Raw genomic sequence first — 26375 nt, 5'->3', positions numbered from 1 at the left:
CTAGGGGTCCTGTGGACCCCCAGTATCACCTTAAAGAGGACCTTTCACTGCCAATATGCTATCACATGGGGGCGTGTAAGCCTCCCTATGTAAAAGCAGTTAAACTAAAGTAAAAAAAATAAAAAAAAGAAGTTTTTAAAAATAATATCAAATGAAATAAATGTAAAATCGGGTGCACCTACATACAAAAATGATGATCGCGCTACACATGTTGTGTATCGCTGCACACGCCAGAGTGAGAGCAAAAATTCCAGGGCCAATATTTATGCGTATCTCAAAATTGATGACCTGCAGGGGATTTTTGAAGCGTTGTCTATAGACTTTTCGGGGTACTGAATTTTGTTGCCGTTTGACAGGCGCACACAATTTTTAACCTGGGCATGTTGGGTATCTATTTACTCGTTATGACCTCTTCTTTTATATTGTAAAAATCGGTATTTTATTGAGTTTTGGGGCACTAAATTTAACTTAAGTGCATTTTTCACAAAATGTGGGGGTGTGATAATAAGTTGTGCTAATATCATGCAACATAAAAATTTGCATATGTCGCCATTGTATTTAACAGTGTCTTGGCTTTCAGAAAATATATAATGCTTGGGGGTTTTAAGTAATTTTCAGGCCTAAAATGTGGATTATAACATGGGTGCAATAAACGAACAAAATGCCTCGGTCATTAAGGGGATATACATTCACATGCATACACACAATTAAATAAATAATAGAGCAAATGGTGTAGTTAATGTTCACGTTAACTAGAATCTTCTGTATTACACAGTATAAACAAGTCCCAAACCCAGTTGCATAGGATGTAACCTGTGCAATTACATGCAAACAAGCTGCAGACGGGGGCAGCTGTCATTGTATAGCGCTTGCCCTCCTGTCCGCAGTAGATGTGTGGTGGTGACTTTTCTATTTTTTCCTATCCACAGCAGATCCCATAAGTATCATGAAGGAATTTGTAAGACTCATGCAATGAGTCCCATTTGCAGGTGTGAATGAGACCTAACTTGTACCAGTATCAGAAAGCTCACTGTGTGTGCTACGGGCCCACTATCGCAATGACATCACAGGCTTCGCCTAATGACTAATGTAATCGCAAAAGAACATTCTCCAAACAAATTTGCAGGTTGGGCAGTGCAACAGCCGTAGGTATATACACAAGGCTCTCGTAACTACCAGTCTGCTCCTGGAAAAGAGTTTTGCTACAAACAACTGACTTCCTGTTAGTGAAGCTGCACCTTACAAATGTCCTTTACCCTGAAATAACTAACTGCATAGAATACAGGTTCTCAATCAGTACTGTGGGGTTCATCTGTTTGTCAAATCTGCCATAACAGTTTTCAGACTTAGCAAACTCAAAATATATAGAGAACTGAATAAACTGAATAAACATTTTAAGTTATTTAAAACATATGGGATTGTTTAGGAAACTTTAATACACAATTAGGCATACATCTTATACAATAAATATATACTGGCATAATGTGTTCCGTGGCAGGGCAGCATGCAGCATTTTTTTGCGTTCGCACTGGACTGGAACGCAGGCAATGCTCTGCCATGCATCCGATTGGGGCAGGGGCATGGCTGCGGTGCCATTTACTTCAATGCACCGCCACGCCTCCCCCGCCCCAAAATGAAAGGGGGAGTTTCGTGTGCAATTACAGTGCGTTCCAGCAGCTACCGCTCTGGAATGCACTGCATTTGGGGTGAACTGGCCCTTATATAGGAGTACATGCTGCCTGTAACAAAGTTAAGGTGACAACAAGCTCAGGAGTTAGGGCTAGTTCACACCAGCCACAGTGCATTCCGGCCCGATTCTGGCCGGAAGAGCACTGGATCGCATTGCAGCCGGCTCACTTTGTTGTGGGGCGGGAAGGGGCGTAGTGGTGCATTGAAGTAAATGGCACTGCAGCCACAATGCGAACAGCCACACGGGAATGTGTGGCGCATCAGTGCCTGCATTCCGGTCCAGTCATAAAAAATAATGCAAGCACTATTTTTTCTGACCGGACTAGCAGGCAGGCACCATGGGTGCGGTGCCATTCACTTTTATCCCTCCCATACAAGCAACATTTGTGGATTTGTGATATTGTTGTCACATGAACACAATGACCACTCTTTGTCATAAATTCCTGCTTCAGAGTTGCTGAAGGCCTCTTGGTAGCCTCTCTGACCAGTTTCCACCTGGCTCTTTTATCCAGTTTGAAGCAACGTCCTGATCCAGGAAGGGTCAGTGTTGTACCAAATACCTTACACTTCTTAATAATAGATTTCACTGTGCTTCTGGGCATTGATAAAGCCTTTGAAATGCTTTTGTATCCAGCTCCTGACTTGTGCCTTTCCACAACTTTATCCCGGAGATTTGTTGACAATTGACAGTGTCTTGCCACCGAAAGTTGATTGTTTGCTTCGGTTGCACTACCAGGGACTGAAATGCTCCAGGAAAGCTCTTTCCATGCTGAGCTAATCAAAATGACCACTGCTGATCACAGTTGAAACTTGAAAGGCTTTGTGTGCCATTGAGAAGGTGATTAGCTACACCTGATTGGGTTTACAAGCCATTTTTAAGATGGGGGTGATCCTTTTTCCAACTCAGTGATTCTTTTTTTTAACTTAAAAGGAGAACTATGGGGTTAAGTCTTTTCCCCATAGTTCTCCTTAGGGTAACGGGAGGACACAAACTAGCGTCCTCCCGTCACCCTAGGCTCAGTATACCGCGAGCTGTAGCTCGCGGTATACTGAGACGCCGCAGTATACCGCGAGCTCCTGCTCGCGGTATACTGAGACGCTGAAGCGGATCCCGACAATTATGCCGGGATCCGCCCAGCTGCGTGACTGACAGCTGGCTCTGCCTATCTAGAGGCAGAGCTAGCTGTACCCGCCCCCTCCCCCGTCCGTTCCGCCAGTCAGCGCTGGCGGATCGGAGCGGGGAGGGGGGAATCCAGCCCCTCCCCTGTCACGGTAGAGAGCCGTGACAGGATCGAGAGGTGAGCGAACGCCTGTATGTGTTTGCTCACCTCCCGATCTACTGAGCCGACCTGTGACAGTCTCATTGTCACAGGTTGGCTAGAACTATGAGGTGAGTGAAAAGCACTCACCTCATAGTTCTCCTTTAATTTTTTTCTGACATGTTGGTGTTATATATTTCACTTGGATGTTATACGTTGCACTAAGTAGATACAGCTGGATAAAGCAAAAGCGGTGTCTGTCTTCATTTCATGCTGCAATGCAACAAAATGTGATTTTAAAGGGAGGGTGGGTGATTCTTTTCTATACCAACTGTATATGTATAAGTCTTTTGAAAAACTACACAGGAGGGACCAACAGCAGAAGAGTTTTTGTTTAGACCAGAAAACCCCTTTTTTAACAGTTACATCTTTTCTCTGAATAACTCAGAGGGGCAAGTACAAATTTCAAGCATTCAAAGCAACATTTTCAGAGGTGTTCCCCACTTGATGTTCCCCTTTTGGGTTGTAAATTGGAAAAGCTCCTAAATAAATTTCTCATTTAAAGGAGAACTATGGGGTCAGGGCTTTTCACCATAGTTCTCCTAAGGGTAACGGGAGGACACAAACATGCGTCCTCCCATCAACCAAAGCTCAGTATACTGTGAGCTACAGCTCGTGGAATACTGACAAGCCGCAGCCGGGATGGATCCCGACATTACTGTCTGGATCCACTCAGCTGTGTGAGTGACAGCTGGCTCTGCCTATCTAGAGGGAGAGCCGGCTGTACCCGCCCCCTGCCCCGTCCGTTCTGCCAGTCAGCACTGGAGGTTCGGACAGGGGAGGGGGGAATCCCTGCAGGGAGCGTGAGTGACAGTCACGGCTCTCTGCAGGGACAGGATCGAGAAGTGAGCGAGCGCCGGTATGTGTTCGCTCACCTCCCGATCTATTGAGCCGACCTGTGACAGTTTCATTTTTTTGATTGCTGTTTGTGTCCCACCAGGGAGATTTCACTTAACTCCCTTTCCTCGAGGCAGAAGAAGAAGTAAAACAATAAATCCCAAAATTAAGGGGATATCCCCTCTTAGACAGATGTCAGCAGAACAGATTACCACATTGGAAGGATTCCCCACACCACCTGTTCCTGTGCCTAATCAAAAATTCTGGGTTTCCCATCATTTTCTGCACCAGTGGTCACCAAGATCAATAGTCGGGTTAAATATACCCAGCGGAAACCAAGAAAGCAATCAAAACAGGACAGAGGTGATAACCCGTCCATGTTCTATCCAAAACACCACAAAATGGTTGGTTTTACTTACGGTTAAGTAATAGCGTTCACTACATATTTAGCTGCTTATGTGAATTTGGATATACATACTGTATGTTGGTTCCTGCAAGCTTGTTCCATTTTATCCAGGATCTCCGGACATGACATAATAACAACTCAAGTAAATCTTTATATAGACTAACGCTATGAAATGCATTATTCTTGCAAGGATACCTTTAAATTGGGACTCTGCATTGTGGTATTATAACGTAATTTGGTTTGTGTAATTAGCACTAGATTGGGGGTACAGGCAGTTTGCACAATTCTTGTGCTATTGGCTATATGAATACAATTTATTTATACTTATTCTAATTTTTCTGAGGGCTCAGTAAGAATTTCTATTTTTTATGCATTAGACTATATGGGGCCAATGTGTAAAACTTTCATCTAGCATAAAGCTGGGCAAATGCGATTTGCACAGCATTGCCCCTACTAGATGGAGCTGAGCAGCATAGGAATTTCTTATGCTCCTCCGTTACATCCAATGGCGGTAATGCAGTATGAACGGCATTCGATTGATACATCAGCCCCTTCTGTTTTAACAAGAGAATGCAACTTTTCTATTTTTTTAAGTCCTAAATTAAAAATTATACTTTATTTTAGTTTTACCCCACTGTATACAGTAACTGCATTTTCCCCCATTCATTAATTGTACATACAACTTAAAAGAAAATGCATGGTTGTGAGTAGAGACACATGACTATCCAGATAAGAAGCACAGGATCCTTTCACCAATTACTATTGTTAGCAGAGATAATGTTCAGTTAGATACAAAGAAGGATTCAACAGAAATGATAGTTCTTGCACAATAGTACAGCTTGAGAACATTGTAACCAATTATTAGTCCTATCATGCTGGTGCCATTTACCCTTGAGAGATTAACAAGGCATTGTCCTTTCCACAAAACTGGAAGGGAACATTTAAAAAGATAAAAGGTTATACAAGGGGACGGTTTGGTTTAGTATTGTTGCACGAATAATGAACTATTGCTACAATAAAAAGATTGGGAATTAAAGTGGAACTGAACCGGATCATTATCCTTAGACTACCCATAAATATAAGACTGAAAAACTCTTCTAACGAAAGATCAAACCATATAACAGGAATGCTTTCTTCGCAGAAAAAAAAAATATTAAAAAAAAAAAATAGGGTAACAGATACCCCTATGATAACCCTATGGTTTTAGGTACAGCAAATATTGGTGCATATACGATTGTTCGAAATCATTTAAAAAAATATAGAAACATAGACATGAATTCTACAGACTTGCAACAGCTGTCTGCAAAAGATCATCTATGTAAACCATTTTCTATGACAAAATATTCTCGAGAAACATTGAATTTGAAATATCACATTCCTGTAGATGGCTAGCTTGAGTTTATTCTAGTCACAAAAAAGAGCTCCCAGTCAACACCCGAGAGCCACAGAGCACACCCCTGAATGGTTCCATATACCGTACATGAGCGTTAGGTAAATAATTGACTTCAGTGTATATTATGCCATGTCTGAACCAAAAGCAGCACCATGTAATACATCAACACTGTGGTTCTGGTTGCTATGAATGGTGCACTACTTTGAAGAACACCAATCAGAAGCCAGAGCAGGAACTTTGAACACTCGCTGGGTGCATTGTCTATACAGTACTTTCTTGTGAATGTAGTCAGCATACATTTTCAGTTGTCAGTTGTTCAGTCCCACGAGCTGAACAAGAAAAAACACAGTTTAGTGTGGATGGGGGAATCTACCCTGCTGGCTTTTTTATTCTGACAGCCAGCACCAGCAAAAATAAAATTCATATGGGTTTTAGTTCTTCCCTACCTTATCCAAAACTAGAAAAAAAAAAAGGTTTTGGCTATAGATATACTTTAACATTATCAAAGCCTAATGTTTCAAAGATGTGGCTAACAATCAGTCTCTACATGGCAGTGCACAATTGGATTGTACAATCTATTATATTGAGATGTAATGTAACAGGTATTAGTCTTACCTGTGACTGCTGACAGAACACTAAAAAGGTACAAGAGCTGACTGTTAGTTTTGAGGAACCCAGTGCACTCCAAGCTCCACAAACTGTTCACTTTCACAGGTCAGTGCAGTAATGTGATGTAGATAGAGCTACAAGCAAGTAGAGAGAGCTTCTTTATGAGCAGCGTAATTAATAATACAGTTTAAAATATCATACCATAAAACATATAAAATACTATTCCAACATGAACTGAGCACATCATTGGTAGCTCTACCCAACCCATGTCATCATTAAGCTTCCTCAAGATTGCCCAATGATTTTTCAGCCACCTTAAATCACTTCCTTAAAGTCAATTGGAGAGAGTGAATCTCCCTAACTAGGACAGAGACAAGAATAAGAACCTGACAAAGGTTATAACCCCTTACCCGTCTATCCAAATCAGCTCATCTTCATTCCTTATTTAGAAGTGGTCTAACCCATTTTACTCTTGGTACACACTCTACTTGTAATTGTTTGCATATGTCCTGTATCTGGGTTATTTTCCCCCATTCTGATATTAGTTTCAGGTTTCATAATATATTGCCTAAGTTTGTAGTTAGTCCTTGCAAAATAATGCTTTCCATAGGAGCATTCTAAATATACCACTTAACCAAAGTCACAGGTGATTTAATTTGTCAATGTGTCTTTTAGATTAGCTACCTTTTTAAAAAATGATTTAGGCGTAAGTATCCATTTAGTACCTCATCTCCTTCCAGTATTGGCTAACGCTCCCCTTTAATATGTTATTAAAATGCCAGTACTGCACTACAAATTGAACGGTGTATTTCATATGATCTTTCCTTTCCACATTATTTGAAGCATAAGTCCACATCATGGTGGGTGAGTTCTCGCCATAATGTGCAATTATGCACAGTATACTTGAACTTTATGGCACATTTATCTGCCAAAGTAACTTCCACCAGTGATTACAGGTTCAGGAGCCTGTTGGCACTTAATGATCAGGAGCCTCTGCTTCTGCTTCAGTATTAACCATTGCTCGATAAGCATGGAGGTTACCCATGTTCTAAATTTCTATTAACTTTTTATTAATGTGGAGTTATTTTTTTCCCCCTCCCTTCATTTTCATGTTTTTATCAGGGTATTTTACAATGAAATATATATATATATATATATATATGCTTATTTTGGAAAATTTTAAGAACATTGTTTTAGATAAAGCATTGATTAAATCTATGGGTTTTATATGTTCATAGACCTTTAGAAGGACAACTTTCACAACCCCCAAAATGCATTGGCATTTCCTTGGTGGTCATAAATAAATTGCTATCCTGGATTATTATATGTGGAAGGGCGCTATCTCCTATCCTATATATAGGACCCTTTCCTGCTGACAACCGCTCCCCTGATATTTTGTCCTGCTGTCAGAGGGACAGAAGGGGGATTAAATGTTTCCAGTGTGGTCATTGACAGCAATACAAACTTCAGTTGGGCTTTGATACCCTGGATTAATTCTCATACTCCCTTATATACAGTTTCTTTTCAAACTATTTGTCTCTGGTTTTCCCAATAACCATGTCGCATCAATATTTTAAATATTTTTTGAACAGATTTTTTTCCTCATCCTGCTCCCACAATAACAAACACTATTTTTTTTAAAGCAAGGTGAATTAAGGTTAGATTCCCATAACTTTTTTCTTTCTGTGTCACCTTTGGGGACATTTTAACTTACTTCCTCTCAAGGTGACACCAAGTGAGGTTAAACCAGTAGAACTTTTGTATTATGCTTTAAAACTCTCAGAAGCAAAGTAAATGTTATACTTTACCAATAAAATTCAATGTTCCTATTTTTTTTTTTTATCTTGCTCAGGCTTTGTGATCACCAACATTATCTATAGAATATTCAAGTTCTAATATGATCATGTTAAATTACAGTCATGACATTGATGCCTCTTTCATAGGAGAAACAACCTCTTACGCATTTAGCAGATTTGTCTAGCATTTTACACACGCTTATTGATCCAAATGACAAAAAGCATGCTAATCACTATCACTCGTGATCAAGGTTCTTCGTAAACAGACTGAGCAGCACATGAAAGGTCACAATCAGCTTAACTGCTACAAGTCTGTATACAAGTGAATCTTCCTGTACAATACAGGTTAACATTCACAACTCCAAGAGAGAAAGATTCATCCATGCAATGTATAAATAACCACAGATACTTGCTATTCAGCGTGAAAACTGCACGTGATTGATGTAGCATGTTTTTGTTCTTTTGTGTTCCCTATAGACAAGGAAACAGCTGTTTTTTTTTTTTTTTAAAGAAACTGACATTTTAAAAGAAATGCTGTTTGTAATGGTGTTCACATTCTTCTATTGATCTCAGAGTTGTGTGTTTAATTATAACACCTAAAAAAGGTTTGCATGACAAGAAATGTCACTACTTGCTCATCAGGTAATGGTGTGGGTATATGTGCTCTGCAGTGTGTTGCCTTGCACTTTGGCTGGCACTGCTCAGCACATATACTGTACAAAATAAAATCTATATCGTGCACCACATTGCAGAGATGTACATACGCTGTGCGTTGTGGTGGGGTACATTGTGAATGGCCTGCCTTAACACAATGTGCCTCCATGCACAAAACAAATTGTGAGTTAATGCACATAAAGATATGAATGCGCTAGAGCTTCATCCCGGGACAACCTCCTACAAGTCTATATGGTCTCAGCGTGCCTGGTAAGGTGGGCGCCATAAAAAGAGTCCTGCCTGAGGACGTTTCTGCTACGGAGTTAAGGAAGAAGCTAGGATAGGGGATGTTAGGAGGAGTTGGTGGGGTGTTAAGAGGAAGTTAGCTCAATATTTTGTCTTTTCTCAGCACAATTATAACTGGTTCTCTCTAAGGACATGTTCACATGATTTTCAGGTCCTGATCAGGTCCGGATCAGGTGCGGATCTGCAGACGCGGTGCTTTTGCGTTGCCGGACCGTTTCCTGACTGGACAAAATGTGACATGCAGTATTTTGTCTGTCGTAACCTGAACGGACTGCACACGTGAGAACTGTAGCCCATAAAACACATAGGGATACATTTTTAGTGCAGGAGCGTATGGATCAGGTCAGCACAGAAAACGGACGTCGTGTGAACAGGCCCTAAATCTGAACTGCAAGCAGTTATATAAAAATAATTTACCTAATGCAACTACATATTAGTGTTACAGGGGTTAGACCAAGCCACAGGTAAAGATTCACAGAATCCTAGGGACCAGTACTAAACCTATACTGAGAGAAATACAAAAGCTACTCCTGCTGACCTCCTTCTGTAAAATATAGTCATCTGGCTGTCAATGCATTCAATACTTTTTGAGTTACTGACCAGGAACAAGCATGCAGGTGAGAGCGCAGTCATAGCCCATCTGCATACGCATCTCACGCCACAGACTCTAAAATTACTGAACCGTTTGCATCAACATAAGAGCCATGCAACTATTCTGTTTAGAAGAGAAGGTTGACAGCCTTTATTCTTCCTCAATATGGGTTTCTCTTAGCACACTGAATTGGTCTGTTTGTTTGCACTGGCAAGTCGTTTGGGTCACTTCTTTGACTTGAATCACTAATCAGGGTTACCACCAGAGGAGAAGACTCTACTCATAAAGTACCACAGACAGTATGTAAAGCCTATTGCATTGGCAGCGTTTTCTGCTTCTACACTGTCTCTCATGAAGGTCCCAGACGCAAACCATCACTTCAAGTCCCTAGGTAATTTTCAAGGAAGGATAAAAGGATATAGGCAACACAGAAAGAGATACAGTACATTGATCTTGACCTTGTGCCGTAATGTAATATAGGAGTACTGATCTAATTTGTCAGTCATGGAGACTAATTGCTTTTCATCCTTCTCAGAGCTTACCCTTTCTAATCACTTTTGTTTCAGCTTCACTTACACTGACACAGCAGGTGACATCTTCTCCTGGCTGAGAACTGGAACCATCCTCTAAGTGCTTCTCCGTATCTCTGATTACGTAGCCTGCTACGTAGTTCAGTCTTAAGCAGGTTTCCCAAAATTTGCAGAGGTTTATTTATAAAGGTGTACTGTAACCATATTCACAGACACGCAGTCACTGCCCAACTGCATGTTCTATGCCAGTTGTACAGATTTACCTCATATCAATCTTGAATACAGTATATTAGTATGAAGGATGTTATCAAAGGAGTAAAGGCTGGTCAGTTGGTGGAAACTGGTTTGAAAACCAGCCAAATCAGTGTACCACTGATTACATACATAGACGTTTCCACAAACTGCAGAGAACTATACAATTTAGGAACCAAGATGAGCCGGATTATTAAACTCCACACCCATTAACATATCTACAGGGAAATATTCAGAAGATTCAGAAAGGGATGAATTTACGACTCTTGTAATTCAAACATCTTTAACAGTTTTGCGGAGATGGAAAAATACAGTAATAGAAAGGCTGAAATATTTTTATTTTCTGCAGGTTCTATAACCAAAAGTATTGGGTCATGGGATCTTTACTGAAAAGTGCAATGAGCTAATCTTAACTCTATTTCACCCAAAGACCATGATCACATGATCAAATGCCTAGTCCTTCGGTTTTGTGATCCACAATGCAGGATTCCTCAAGTAGAATTGTCCAGAAAGGCAGATATTTTAGCCTAGGTGTTTCTCCTTACTTATCCACCCCAATAAAACTGATACTGTAGCTTTAAAGAAGAATTATGGGGTGAGTGAAAAACACATCCTCATAATTCAAGTCAACCTGTGAGATTAAAGTTGTCACAGGTCGGCTCTATTGGTCGGGACGTCAGTAAACACATAACGCCGATTGCTGACTTCCTGATCTCCTTGCAGAGAGCAGTAACTGTCAGTCACCACTCCCCCCAGGGATTGCCCCCTCCCCTCTCCATTTCTCCAGCGCTGACTGCAGAGAGGCAGATCCAGCTGTCAATCAGCCAGCGGGGTTGGATCTCGACAGTATTGTCAGGATCCATCCCAACTGCTGCACGGCTCTGTACACTAAGCATATCATGGGCAATAGCCCGCTATATGCTGAGTTTTGGGTATTAGTATATGTTGGGTATTAGTATATATGGGCATTAGTATATGTGCTTCCATAACCCTGAAGAGAACTGTGGGCAAAAAAGGTTGCCCCATAGTTCTCCTTTAAGCTAACATTTGTATGTAGGTCCACTTAAATGGTGCCTATAGACAGGAGGTGACACTGTACTGCAACAGCCCTTACTTGGCCAGAAAATATGATGTTTTAGGCCTGGTTCACACCTAGGAATTTCTGAGTAGTTCGAAAAGCGCTTTTAACTGCTCAACACAAGAAATCCCATGATTTTCACTGGCCCTGGTTCCCACCTGAGCAGAAAGACGCCCAAAAGGGTACAGGAGCTTCTTTGGGCAGTTATACTAAATTGAAAATGCCCAAAAATGCGCAACAGAAGCATGTTGTAAATTTTTTTAGAGCGTTTGCACATTTATACACGCGTTCTTCCATTGCCCACAATGGTTTATGAGCTGCCAATCAAAACGCATGTTAAAACACTAGGGCTGCGGAAATTAACGATTAATTCTTCGATTAATCGTTAATTTCTTTGATCGATTAAAAAATGTTTGATCGGTACTCACCTCTCCGCCGGCTTCCGGGAGTCCCGTCGCAGATCCGGTGACGTCACGGACATCGACGTCACCGGACTGCTCCCCCCTTCCTCAAGTGGCTCTGTCGGCTAACGAAGGGAAGGGGGAGGGGTCCGGTGACGTCAATGTCCGTGACGTCACCGGACTCCTCCCCCCTTCCCTTCGTTAGACGACGGAGAGAAGATTCAGAAGTGTCACATGACCTTTAGGTAGGTTTTTTTTTAACTTTGTCATGATGACTTGGATTTGGAACGCAGTGTTTGAATTTTGAGTTGAATCTTATGCAGAAGGATACTCTTTACAAGTTACTTATTAGTAATGTGGTAATGATAGCAGATAATATGGAAACAACACGGCCAGGTACAGGGAGTGTGAATATGTATTGGCCATAATAGCTTCATATTCTCAAATGGAACCTTTAGTAAAAGCAATACAAAGCAGCATTTGCTGACCTACCTCTGATTTGCAATGCTTCAACTGATGTTTCTATTAAACTTTTTTTAGCATCCCTTTGCTTCCACCCCTGGAGTCCAGGAGCCTGGGTACCCATATGTTCTGCCCCATTATTATCTGTCATTGGTCTGCCTGCAGCTCTAAAGGTCACCTCTTTCAATGCAAGAGTGAGACTGAGCTGAAGTCCCGAGTTCAATGTGGGATCACTGATAACTGATGTAGTAGTGTTGAGTAGGTCCTCTTGTGTGTGATCACTCATAAATAAAATATACTTTAAACTAAAAAAAGCCAGTTAAACTAGTCAAAAACAACTACAGAAGGTCAGAAGAATTGAAGTACGTGTAACCCAGCAATTAGTTAGAGGTGGTATTGGTTAAAGGGTGGTTGTATGGGATGGGGACGTTATAATTAATCGAAATTAATTGATTTAAAAAAAATTTGATTAAATCGAACACAAACTTTTTAATCATTACCAGCCCTATAAAACGTGCATACGATTATGCCACCATTATCACCAGCTGTCTTATATACTGGCTTGGAAGAAAGAGGAGCAGGGGATTTGCTTGCCTTGCTGTGTCTGCAAAGACACACAGCTTTACTAGCACACACAAGGGTGGCTCCATATAAACCTGCAAGGAAAAGGAGCCATCCTAAAACAGGACCTCAGTGTCACCAAGGGAACCAGATAATTCTGCAGGAAACAAAATGTTAAACATCAAGAAGCAGTATTCATTGTAAGCGATTTCATCAGCATTTAAAATAGCTTTAAAACCTTTTGACTTTAATATCACTTTAATTAACTAATCTTACCTAAATCTAACAAGCTGGCAACCAATACTTCTCCATTTACCATATCTTCTGTCTTAACTAGTTATGTACCCAGGGCATACATACTCTGCAATAATCCATGCATTCTGTAGCAAACCTCTATATTTTGCAAAAGCTTTTGCTGCTGTCTTAGATCGTTTATAATGATGTACTTTTGTGGGTGATTCTGAGGAAGGGGTATACCCCTGAAACACGTAAATCCAGCCTAAAAACAGCCGCAGGCACGATGGCATGGTGCTGTGACCCGAGGCAGTTTTTTTTACCATTCCTTAGACATTGGTCTTATGGTCTCTTATTGTCAAGCGTTATTTATATTTTACAATTATGAGCATTTTTATTATTCAAATAAAAAAAAGATTTCACACAAGGAGCTGGCGCTTTGTTGCTCTTAACTTTTGTGACGCAACCTATTCTACATAAGTTGCAGCTCTGAGCTGCTGAAGGAAGCTAACAGGATAGAAGACAATATTTTTTCTTACCAGACAGGAAATCATCAGTGTGTTGGAAAAGATAGCTCTTCACTATGCCACATTCACAAAATATATTTAGTACTGGCATGTTCCTGCAACTTTTACATATTCTCTATGGAGGTTCATAAACTGTTTTACATAAAGCAACTTGAGATTTATGCCCAGTTGTCTTTTTTTTTTACCTAATCGACCTTGTGCACTATAATTAGAACATTTCTTTATGTGTTTGTAAGACATTCATTATGAGGTTAATAACTTGGATGAGTCAGCAGCTACCAAACCTGTTACTGACCTGTCTGGGCTTCCTCTACTGATACGCTTGCATATGAAATCATGCAAACACTGAAACTGTATCAACGGTAAAATACAAAAGAGGTTTATTCACATTTTATACACAGACACACACACACATTTCAAGTTTTGCTGATTGTGCTCAGTATCAGTTCATGTAAACTTGCTGGCCATGGGAATTCGCTGATTTGAAGTGAGAGTCTCTGGAACACATCTTGGAAGAGAAATACCTGTTTGTCACTATTTTAACATCCAAAAAAGGAAACGGGCTTGCAAAGTAATGATTTCTTTTTTCATGCTGGGTAAAACAAATTCCTTCGGTATGGCCTTAATTGGCAGCAAGATTAGTGCAAATGTAGCAGCAGACCGAGAGATCACTTGTGCATTTTAAACTATTGCATGAATTTTAAAAAGCTGCAAACAGTACCCTGTTTAACAGATAAGAACATGTTTTATCTTACCAGCCATCAGGCTTATTGTAATGACTACGACTGCATCACTACACTAGTTTAATATGTACTAACAACCTATCCAGCTTTCACTTTAAATAAATAAATAAAAAAAAACTTGATTTCCTTATTGCTGGTAGTTTAAAAGATTGCATCAGGGCAGTAATGTTAACAATTTTTATAACAGTATTAAACATATTTTATTATTTTTTAACCGTTAAAACATGCTTGAAGAGCCATAGATTAACAATAAATGAAATAGCAGGGCTAGGAGAACTCTATTTTTGCTGTGAATGTATTGAAACGTTTGGTCACTGATTTGTAGTATTTATAGATTCATCTACGGTTTCATTTAAAGGATTTTCACACCTACTAGTTTTGATGCCTCTATGTAGAAGTGTTTCCTATCCGCCCCACCACCCCCGGGTTCTATTTTATTCAGGGCCATAAATGTGGCTACTGGTGAAAACTAGAATTCTTTTCATCCATTAACACATACTGATCATTAATTAGCTGTATGGAGAAACTAATGCTGACCATGTACATATAGCTATGATTGCCAAAATTTACTAGGGAAAGAAAAACAAAGGCAGGTTTCTGTGATTACGTCAAGACTGATGTTACCAGCTTGACTGAAAAATGCTGTCATTTTTTAAAATATAAATAGTGGCTGTTTACATTGCAAAGCAAATGGAGGTTTAGGATAGACTGTTTTACATTGTGATGAAATTCATATTTACTGGAGGTAAAAAAATTTAAAAAAATCACCAGAAATTCAATATGTGTAGCCAGTATTAGTTTGCCAAGTCAAAACAGCAGGGTGAGGGCAGAATGAGGATACCACTGGTATGAGGTTTGGAGCAATAAGGCTCTTCAGGATATTTGAAGCGGGGGTCATAAAGAACTCCAGGCAAATTAAATCTTTGCCCTGAAAGGGTTAAGTGCTCATTTTGTCTAGGGAGCTACAATAACAGTTCTTCTCACCCGAACTGCGATCCCAGCTGGCTCCTAGACGAGTCCATTCAGCTTCGCTCCCCCTCTGCTCCAGCAGTCTAAGGTTCTGAGAGTCATCATGTTCTAAACAGTGTATTGTGCCTGAGAACGCAGAGGGACATTTCATCCATCGCTGGAGCGTAGGGGGAGAGAAGCTGAAGGGGCCGTCTAGGAGCCAGCCGGGATTGCGATTCAGGTAAGTATAATCATGTTATTTTAGTTCTGTAGGCAAAATGAGCACTTAACCCTTGCAGTGTGGGGGGTAACCCTCACTGCAAGGGTTAAGAATGTATTTGCCCAGAGTTCATCTTTAAGTAAAGATCTATGTTTTATCCAAGGGGAAAAAGCCCTTCAATACCAAAATAATATAGGGTTTGCACATAAAATAGAGCCTAAAACAAATAACGTGTTTCCCCAAAAGTAAGACCTACCGCTGTCTTCTGGGATTTCTATAATAGACCTACCCCGAAAATAAGACCTAGTTCGGTGGTAGGTCTTATATTACAGACATCCCTGAAGATAGCGCTAGGTCTTACCTTTGGGGTAGCTGCACATGTAATTAAATTTTACATGTGAAGACCGGCCGCAGCTCCCTCCCGCCCCCGTCTGTTGCTCTCTGGATGGCATCAGAGCGGAGAGGCAGCTCCCTCCCGCCCCCCTGCCAGACACGCCCCCCACCCCCCGCCTGTTTGTGGCTCCCTGGACGGCAGAACGGACAGCTGCAGCTAGGTAAGACATCCCCCGAAAATAAGACCTAGTGTCTTTTTTCGTGAAAAAAAAATATAAGTCTGTCTTACTTTCGGGGAAACACGGTAGTAGAAGCGTGACAGCAGAACACCAATAGTGTTTTTACCACCTAGGTTCATGCAGTACCTTGGGCTTTTAATAGACTAAAATTAAAAGAGCACAGCTTGTGTTCCCAAGACTGACACTTAAAAGTTCTGAGTAATCAGCTCTTCATTAAACAAGTTTGCTTTTAGCTTTCAATTACATTTTTATATGGCATCGTAATCCTGCACAGGTGATGTGTCAGAACAGGAATGGGGAATCTCCTTAAACCTTTTCCATTTTATCACAAACTACATATAATTTGTGGCTGGAGTTGGGGGGGATCTGGCCATTCCCGGGAAGGACAGGTGCTGCATGTGATTGTACGCAGCAGCCTGTTCTTCTCTATGGGGGGGACACAGCCGTACTCTGTCGTTCGCACACCCGCGCGGGTGTCCATGGTCCATCCTGTCTACGCACGAGTACTGATACCCGCTCGGGTGAGTGTACGGCCGCGTCCTCCCAAAGAGAAGAACAGGCTGCTGCGTACAATCACATGCACCTGTCCTTCCCGGGAACGGCCCGATACGGCCATGCACATCGCACAGATCTGTACGGGCTTACTCTAAGTGTGTATAAGGCCTAAAAACCACTTGTTTTCATTTTAAGATGGTTTGTAATGCCATTAACACGTCTCAGCATCCAGCTGTTGTGGAACTACAAGTCCCATGAGGCATTTCAAGACTGGCAGTTAGACATGACTCCCAGAGGCAAAGACATGTTGGGTCTAAAATGTGGAATATAACATGGGTGCAAAAAATGAAAAAAGGGCCTCATGAAGGGGTTAAAGCACAGCTGGAGGGCTAGAGCTTCCCACCCCTGATCTAGATGTTCTAGACCTATTATGTATGTTGGTACAGTCAGCTAAAATTAATACAGGGTCTCATTTATCAAAGTCTAAATGAACTAGTTCATACGCTTCCCAGCAACCAAATTATTTCATTCACTCCCATGCCTGTACTGAGAATAGAACAGTTGGATTTCGACTAGTTGCCATGAGCAAACAAACAGTTCATCATTCAAAAACTTTGATAAACTAATGGTATGGTCCCTCTTACTAATCTAGAATCAGCTCTATTCACAATGCTTTAACACATGGATAAGGATCTATATTTTAGCCATGTGACTACATTTTAAATCTCATTGGAACAATTGGCTAAAAATAACTGCCGCGTTTCAGAAAAGATTTTATCAGGTGCGAGAGCTTTCAGAATGAATCCTATAACAATCTAATAGATTACTTTCTAAAATCCTCCGGCAGTTAAAAAAAAATCCATCATTGCAATTGCCAACAAAGATTACGTTTACTTTGGTTTCAAATCACAGTATGATACAGGAGTCAACAGAAGCGACCGTTAAGGCCCCATTCACACTGAGCGATTTATCGTGCGGTAATTCCCGCGATATCTCGGCTATTTACCGCAAGATATCGCTCTCCAATGCATGGCAATGGGGCTCTGTCCGTCGCTGTCGCTACAGCAGGACCCTTTTTGGAGCGGATTTTGCCGCGATTCTAGCTTGCTCAATGCGCGCAATATGCAAATCGTGCCGCAAACGCGCAATTTGCGAATCGCTCAGTGTGAATGGGGCCTTAGTCATGAAAGTCTAACAGTCATTTTGCAGAATATACCTGACTGTTGTAAATGGAAAAGACAAAAGATGAATTAGACAGAGCTTCAGTGTATTAGCCTGACAACAGGGGAAATGGAATACATCTGCTGCCATGTACATTACAAAGGCTATGTTTGTGCTAAAGTAAACTTTTCTGACCTAAGGATTGAGAGAAAACATTTGTTATTCTGTAAGACACTTATGGATATGATATATTGCAACTGACGGATAACATGGTTGTGCAGTCTCAAAATATTAGCACTTCCTTGCAAACCTAAATTGTTTAAGTGCATGCAAAAGTTAATATTAAATCATTGGGATTGAAGTTTTAAAAAAATGGAAGCCCATTAAGAGATTAATCATACGCATAAGTGGCTTTATCCAGTTCCTCAGTCTAGGACTTGAGTTGGAGGTCAGTTGTGGGTATTTGTCTGTAGCCCCATTGATGGTAACCCACATCAATGTCCTGGCCCCATGATCTACCTGCAAACGTAGATGACAGTGCAGATTGTAGGACAATGTAGAAGGGAGCTGCCACTGTGTTACCAGAGCAATAGTGTATGCTTCCTTCCCTGGAGAACACATGAACCTTGGATTTTTACTGGTCCCTCCCCCGATCTGCACCTATGACCCAGTAGGAATGCAAGGCAGCAAAGCTTGCAGGACAGGAAGCACATGTCCTTGTCATAGTAACAAAGAAGGATCTACTTTCTTTTCCATCCCCATTTGGAATGTGTGCATTTTCAACAGTAGGGGTCGCTCCACACTGACTGCTTCAGTCACTGTATATTTCCCTTTCCCTTAATACAGGGTGGTTGTTTGCCTTCCATTTTTGATGCTGTGGTTTGAGAAAAGCCGCCAAAGATGTTTTTCTGTTGATCTGACTCAACTTGTTGTGTGTGTTTAAATAAGTGGTATTTAAGGTGCGAGAAGCAAATATGGTTTTACCCCTGGGTGCCCCCAAAAGCTGCCATACCTCACCAGATGTGTTGCAGCTCAGGTATTGCCAGGCCCTCTTTCCACTATTGTCCCTCAACTTCACATTTACTTTGAGGTTTTCTACTAACATGGCAGCCACTTTTTGATGGCCATGAATAGCAGCAATGTGCAAAGGTGTGTAGCCACCATTGGACTTTATGTTCAAATCAAGTTCAACCCCTGCCTTTTTGGCACCAGCTACAAACTTATGGAACATTTCAATGGCACCATGCTTGGCAAACCAGTGCAGAGCTGTGTAACCAGAGATGAAATCTTTCCGTAAAGCCAGTTGGGGGTCTTGACTAAACAATCCATAGACCTGAAGCCAGGACCCGGAAGCCGACTTTACAATCCAATCATGCTCTGCTGGGTCCAAGGGTACTGTAGAGGATTTGTAGGTAAAAGATTTCTTAAGCAAAAAATCCACATTTGCTTTTGGTACATTCTGTGCTTGATATTCTTTTTGGTCGGCAAGATTTACAACAAACTTGTTATAGCTCACAGGCTTTGCTGTTAGAAGCAAGTCCCCGTCAGGATGCGGAGGTACCAGAATAATACCGGGAGGTCTTTTTGCGCGTGACGAACGCCTCTTCCTTCTGAAATCCCTATCAATTAGTTCATCATCCGAGGAAGACATTAATTCCTGGAAGCGAGAACTAGCTCTGTGCTTTGGAGGTTGCTTAGCTAGCTCAAACAAGATGGGTGCTTGATCAGTAAGGAAGGATTTAGCAAAATAAGGAGATTTCCTGGTCTCGGCTGCTGCACTAGATTCTGGTTCGCACACCACTAGAGTATTTTTGGCTTCCAGCAGGTCCCCACTTTGTAGCTGGTTATATTGTTCAATAATACTAAGGAATTTTCTGTTTGGTGGACATCTCCTGGTGTTTTCACATTTCTGCTCAATGTACTGGGCATATTTGTCAGTGTTTGAATCACTGGAAAAATCATCATCTTTGTGCTCAGTGTCACAGTCCCCCCCTTCACCACTGTCACTCCCCTCACTTCCACAGCTTTCCTGATCAACAAAGTCTTCCATGTCCTGCAAAGACAGTTGGCACCTTATGCTTTTAAACACAGGCATCTGGCACATCCACATGTCATGCATATCATTAAGAGGTAGAGGTGGTGAGGGGCATAGACTAGCTGGCTGATAATCCTCCAGCTGCACATCTACTGGATTGATACTTGATTCATGAGGGAGCAGCAGGGAGGAGGAAGGGTGTGTACAGTGCATGTACCTGGAAGGAGGGGAAGCTGTCAGCTCTTCATGAAAGCCATGCCCTTGCTGTTCTCTTATATAGTTGGAATTATCCTCCTGTTCTGAATACGCCTCCTGCAGACACGCACCACTAAAGCCAAAATGCGGAGTCTGTATCTCAGTGCAAGCAAGTTTTTGTTCTTGCTGACCCCCGCAGCTCACACTTACAAAAGCAGGATTAGTTTCTGTCCTGTGGTCATCACCAGGAAGGGGTCTCCAATGCTCACTAGCATCTGGGAAGGGCAACTGGTGCAATGAAGGTGTTTCAGAAGAACAAAATGAAGACTCCTTAGAATAAGGTGCCGAGAGGTTGTCTGCGGGGTAATAGTCCTTGCTTTGAGGAGATGAAGTGTTACTGGGTGCTTCAGAGGTCTTTGTAGAAACATTACTGGGTGAAGAGGAGGTCCTGACGAAGGGTATGGAAGTACTGGGTGATGAGGTCTTGTCAAAGGGTACAGAATTATTACTGGGTGATGAGGTCTTGTCGAAGGGTATGGAAGTTTTACTGGGGGAAGAGATCTTCATGGTGGACATGGAGGTATCACTGGATTCTTGTGAGACAATCCTGTTGGAAAGCAATACCTCATGGCTGTCATGTGGAAAGCTATTCCTGCTTGGTAAATAGGTATTGTTCACAGGTGATGAGGTCTTGCTGGGGGGTGATGTAGATCCATGATCTGTAGGCACAGATGAGTAAGCTGATGAGAAGGGGGACTGAGATAAGGGCTGTTGCAGTCTCTGCGTTTCTGGGTCATGCGAACAAGGCTCAGAATAGGAGTGTCCATGACGGATCTTTCCATCGAAAGTCCCATTAGCATTCCCGGTCCAACCAGGGCCGTTTAAAGTGATCGCTGAACCCTGCTGCTGATACCGATCAGTGACAGGTTCACTCCGATGATAATCATACCCATTGCCTTCATTGTGTCTGCTCCATCCTCCTCCTACCTGAGCTCCATGCAGCAAACTGGAGCCGAGCTCATCATCCTCTCTATTGTTGCCGATCGCCGGCTCATCCTGCGGCTCCACTTCTCCGGGGATTGCCGGTGTCAGGTCCTCTCCGAGCAGATCGCGGTAGCGGCTCCTTAGCACCACGTACTTGACAGCTCCCTCCTGCTTCACCACCGCCACGGAGTTCACATAGCGCTTGAATCTCTCCCTGCTCTTCAGCAGCTGATCGGCGGCTGCCCGAGGGTCTCGCAAGAAGTGCTTGAAGTGAGCCACCAGCGCGGCATTGGGCACCTTCCCTCCACCCTGGCAGAGGAAGTCCAGCACCTCTTCCTGGCTCAGCTTCGCGGCCATGCTCACACGGCTCACCTTTACCTAGCGGAGCGCAGGCACAGGTCAGGCATGGCGCTGGCTGATGGCCGGCACAGTCCAGGCTTGCTGTCTGAACGCTGCAACTTCAGCCTCCACACCTAACTTCCACTAAGTGGCGGTTCCACCTGCTCTCCCGGCTCCTCCTCTCTTCCAGCTGAAGGGCAGAAGATGGCCTTTGCCTTCCCAACACCCATCTCCACCCTCTTCTTTTCCCTCCAGCCCCCGCAATGAATAACAATTCCCTCCCAGCGGCAGCAGCACGCAGACAATCGCCGCTGAAATGGAGGCGTGTGAGACCAGGGGGAGGGGCCAGGAGCGGGAATGGCACGGAGGAATTCCTCAGTGCAAGGTACGGCAAGGTGCACTGACTTCACCCTGCTGTCTGTGCTCATTATTCCCGCCCGCTGACGTGTGGCCTCTGTGTATACACGGCTCAGACAGACACTGCAAACTGCACTCATAGTCAACCATTTGCTTCCAGTCACATATACCAGTACAGATAAATATACCAGTCCAATCAAATATACCAGTATACACTGCTTCGACACTGCAAACTGCACTGACAGTCAACCCTTCCATACCGCTCCAGTCACATATACTAGCACAGATAAATATATCCCAATACCACTGCTCAGACATGGCAAACTGCACTGATAGTCAACACTTCCAGTCACATATACCAGTCCAATCAAATATACCAGTATACATGGCTCTGACGCTGCAAACTGCACTGACAGTCAACCTTTCTCCCATACCGCTCCAGTCACATATACTTGCACAGATAAATATATCCCAATACCACGGCTCAGATATGGCAAACTGCACTGATAGTCAACACTTCCAATCACATATACCAGTCCAATCAAATATACCAGTCCAGTCAAACATATCAGCTCAGTCAAACATACCAGCCCAATCAAACATACCAGCCCAATCAAACACACCAGCTCAGTCAAACATACCAGCCCAATCAAACATATCAGCTCAGTCAAACACACCAGCTCAGTCAAACACACCAGCTCAGTCAAACATACCAGCCCAATCAAACATACCAGTTTAATCAAACATACCAGCCCAATCAAACATACCAGCCCAATCAAACATATCAGCTCAGCCAAACATACCAGCTCAGCCAAACATACCAACCCAATCAAACATACCAGCCCAATCAAACATACCAGCCCAATCAAACATACCAGTCTAATCAAACATACCATCTCAGTCAAACATACCAGTCTAATCAAACATACCAGCCCAATCAAACATACCAGCCCAATCAAACATACCAGCCCAATCAAACATACCAGCCCAACCAAATATACCAGCCCAACCAAATATACCAGCCCAATCAAACATACCAGCCCAATCAAACATACCAGTCCAATCAAACATACCAGTCTAATCAAACATACCAGTCTAATCAAACATACCAGCTCAGCCAAACATACCAGCTCAGCCAAACATACCAGCCCAATCAAACATACCACCTCAGCCAAATATACCAGCCCAACCAAATATACCAGCCCAATCAAACATACCAGCCCAATCAAACATACCAGCCCAATCAAACATACCAGTCTAATCAAACATAGCATACCGGCCCAATGAGTCCCATTCATTGCAATGATCATGTCTGACAAGCTGCACCGCCTGCCAAACGTGGCATGCTGTATATTTCCTCCTGTGCTGTGACGCAAAGCAATGCGGCTGAGGCAAAGTATAGAGCACTATTCAGCTGGATTGCTGACATTGCCTGCTTTTACTGCCACCCATGTGAACAAGGCTTAATGCTGAATGAAAGCCAGGGGACCCGTCACAGGTTACATTAGATATTATATATGTTCATAAAGGCAGAATCTGATTACAATGTGAGCACATGAGGAAGAATAATGAAGGTGGGGTGTGTTAAAGCAGACCTTCACCCCTGACATCTCCCACTCATCATCCTCCTTTTCCTTCTTCAGCTATTGCAACCGTGAATACCAATTTTCATTCTTGTTTTCTCTTCTTGCATCTATGCCTCGTGGTATGTCTATGTCACACATCCCTGGAGGCAGTATTGTGGTGTTTCCATTTCAAACCCCACACGTTTACAAACACGTGATGGGACGCCATGGGTCTCTGCCAGGTCCCAAAGATTTTGGAGCATTTTATTTGTGTGTTTTTTGCATGTTTTTTTTTCAGGCGTATTCAGGCTTGAGCGTGTTTGTTGTAACCAATGGAAAGCAGGCACTCTGAGAAGAAGATGGTTGATCGTTTTACAAGGCTACTCATTTTCAGGTGTTTGCAGACATTTTTCAAGAACTGGATGGAATTTACTCCGTGTTGGTCCAGTTTCAACCACTTGCTGACCGTGTTGTTTACACCCGCTTCCTGTCCAGGCCATTTTTCAGTATTCAGCGCTGCGGTACTTTGACTGACATTTATTCCGTCATGCAACGCTGTACTGTATTTAATCACCACTGGGGTTTTTATTTTTTACTATATAACAAAAAAAGTACAGAATAATAATAAAAAAAAATTCCCTTTATTATTTTAGGAAACATTTATTATTACCCAATTTTTTGGTAAAATATAAAAGACGGGGTCACGTCGGGTAAATAGACACCAAACATGTCAAGCCTTAAAATTGCACGCGTCAGCGAAATCGCAAAAAAACACCATATCCAAAATTGACCATAGCCGAAGCTTTGAATGATTTTACCGCTCATCAGTTTAGTGTTATCAGTGATTAATGGCCCTAAAATTATTGCTCTCATTGCGATGTTTACGGCGATATGTAACACGTGGGGCATAATTGGAGTAATCGTCGTTTTTGCGTGTAGGCGCATCTAACACATTTTTGCGCATCTATGTGGGGGTGGGGGACTTTAAAAAACATTTGTGGGGTTTTTTTTGTTTTGTGTGTGTAAATTGTTATTAGTTTTGTGAGCAATTTTTGTTTTACTTTTTTTTTTTATACTTAACTTTATTGCTATCACATAGCGTGCTAAGAAGTACCCTATGTAATAACAAATTTCAGTTACAGGTCCCCTTTATGGAGACATCAGGGGTCTCTAAGACCCCTAATGTCACCTAGGGACCCCCAGAGAAGCTGATGATGCACAGATCTGCTTCATCAGCTGCTCTCTAGTTTCTGTACCGGAGAGTGACAGAGGAATGCGGAAGAGATGTAATATACATCACTTCCTGCATTCAGAGACCGGGAGGAGAGCGGAGCAAGATCGCGTACTGATCTCCCTCTGTTCTCAGTGCACAGAGCCACATCGCCCGGGATGGATGGACACCCGGGATCGCGGGGACGGCGGTGGTGGGACAGCGACGAGAGGTAAGGGGGGGGACGCATCCTGACTTGCATCATACAAGCGATCGAGCATCTTTACAGACGCTGGACCGCTTGTATGTAAATGGCCACCCGCATCCAGGAGACACCCGTCCGGCCATCTTTCAACGTTCGGCGGACGGAAGGTGGTTAAATAAACCTTATAAAAGAGCTCCGGGCACAAAGTTTATTAACCCTTGAAGGTAATACAAAGTTGGGGGGGAGGGGGTAGCCACACTGCTCCTTTTTGCCTAGGGTCTAAAAAAGAAAAAAAAGTTATACTCACCTGATCCTCAGAGCGCTCCCTCCAGCCTGTTTTCTCCTCAGCTGCAGCTATGGAAAGTCCCTCGGGCATCCTCACGTCCTATACACTGCATTGGACATGATGACTCAATGAACCTTAGACTGCTGCAGCGGAGGAGAGAGAGGCTGCAGGGACCAGTCTGAGCCTGCCAGCTCCGAGGCCACATTTTTATGCCAGCTCAGTTGGATGGGGTTAAAGGATATTTATTTTTACCAAGCCAGTCTTGAAACTGGTGGCCTGTCTTTTCCATATGGAAGGCAAAGTGGACCTAAATTCAAAAAGATTCCCTATGTTATAGGGAACATCTAGAAATGTTAATTGTGCCTAAGCAGTACCCTGAAAAATGTACCTTTAATTCTAAATAAAATATAGCAGTGTATTTCCTGTGCCTTGTCACTCCTGACTGTCCCTCTTATGGAACTCTCTGTCCCTCAATTATTATTCTTATACAGGATTTATATAGCGCCAACAGTTTGCGCACCGCTTTACTAAATGGGGCAATGGTACAGTTACAATACAATTTCAGTACAATAGCGTTAGGAGGGCCCTGCTCGGGAGAGCTTCCAATCTAGTAGGAGGGGCAAGTGATACAAAAGGTAATCATTGTTTAGATTAAGTTAGTGGAAGTAAAAGGACAGTTATTATCTTGAGGCGGGAAAAGCTTCCCTGAAGAGGTGAGTTTTTAAGGATCTCCAAAAGGTAGACAGCGTAGATGAGCTTGGCCCTCTTTATTAGATGATGTACAGACCTTTACTATAAACTTTCTCCCTCTCCCCCTCTCCATATATACCGTGTTTCCCCGAAAATAAGACAGTGTCTTATATTATCTTTGGCTCCAAAAAACACACTAGGTCTTATTTTCGGGGTAGGTCTTATTTTTTTATTTTTTTTTAATGTAGAACAATCCACACTTATTCATGTACAACAGTCTACATGTAGTCAGGTACAAAAATATGGTGATCAGGGCAATCAGGGGTGCCGTACCTTTCCAAGAGCAATTTGGTAACCAATCGCTGGCCAGAATGAGCGAGGCGCACTTTCACCATCGATTCCTCACAGGCGGAGTGCATTTGGTATCACTCCGCTTGTGACATGAGCCGGCGCTATAGAGGAGGCATCTGCTCCCTCCGCTGCCACCTCGCTTCCTCTAGCGCTGGCTTCGTTGGCACCGCTGATTCTCTCCTGCCTCTCCCACGGCTCTTCAAGTTCCCCCTTATGCCACCACCGGCCCTCGGAATGGTCACAACTAGGTCTTATTTTCGGGGTAGGTCTTATATTTTAGCAATTCCCAAAAAAAGTACTAGGTCTTATTTTCGGGGTAGGTCCTATTTTTGGGGAAACAGGGTATATATAAATAACATACTACGCACTAAAT

General features: G+C 42.5%; 1 protein-coding gene across 1 annotated transcript; it reads right to left on the bottom strand.

Moving 5' to 3' along the window:
* Positions 1–18581: 18581 nt before the first annotated feature.
* On the bottom strand, positions 18582–21592 carry SOWAHB (sosondowah ankyrin repeat domain family member B). The gene has a single exon (XM_018576174.1). It carries the CDS (start codon positions 21354–21356, stop codon positions 18597–18599), a length of 2760 nt encoding a protein of 919 aa, XP_018431676.1. The 5' UTR covers positions 21357–21592; the 3' UTR covers positions 18582–18596.
* Positions 21593–26375: the final 4783 nt, after the last annotated feature.

The sequence above is a fragment of the Nanorana parkeri genome, unplaced genomic scaffold (assembly GCF_000935625.1).
Source record: "Nanorana parkeri isolate BGI_ZX_2015 unplaced genomic scaffold, ASM93562v1 scaffold59, whole genome shotgun sequence".
NCBI classification, from domain to species: Eukaryota; Metazoa; Chordata; class Amphibia; order Anura; family Dicroglossidae; genus Nanorana; species Nanorana parkeri.
This window is presented reverse-complemented; position numbering and strand designations above follow the sequence as displayed.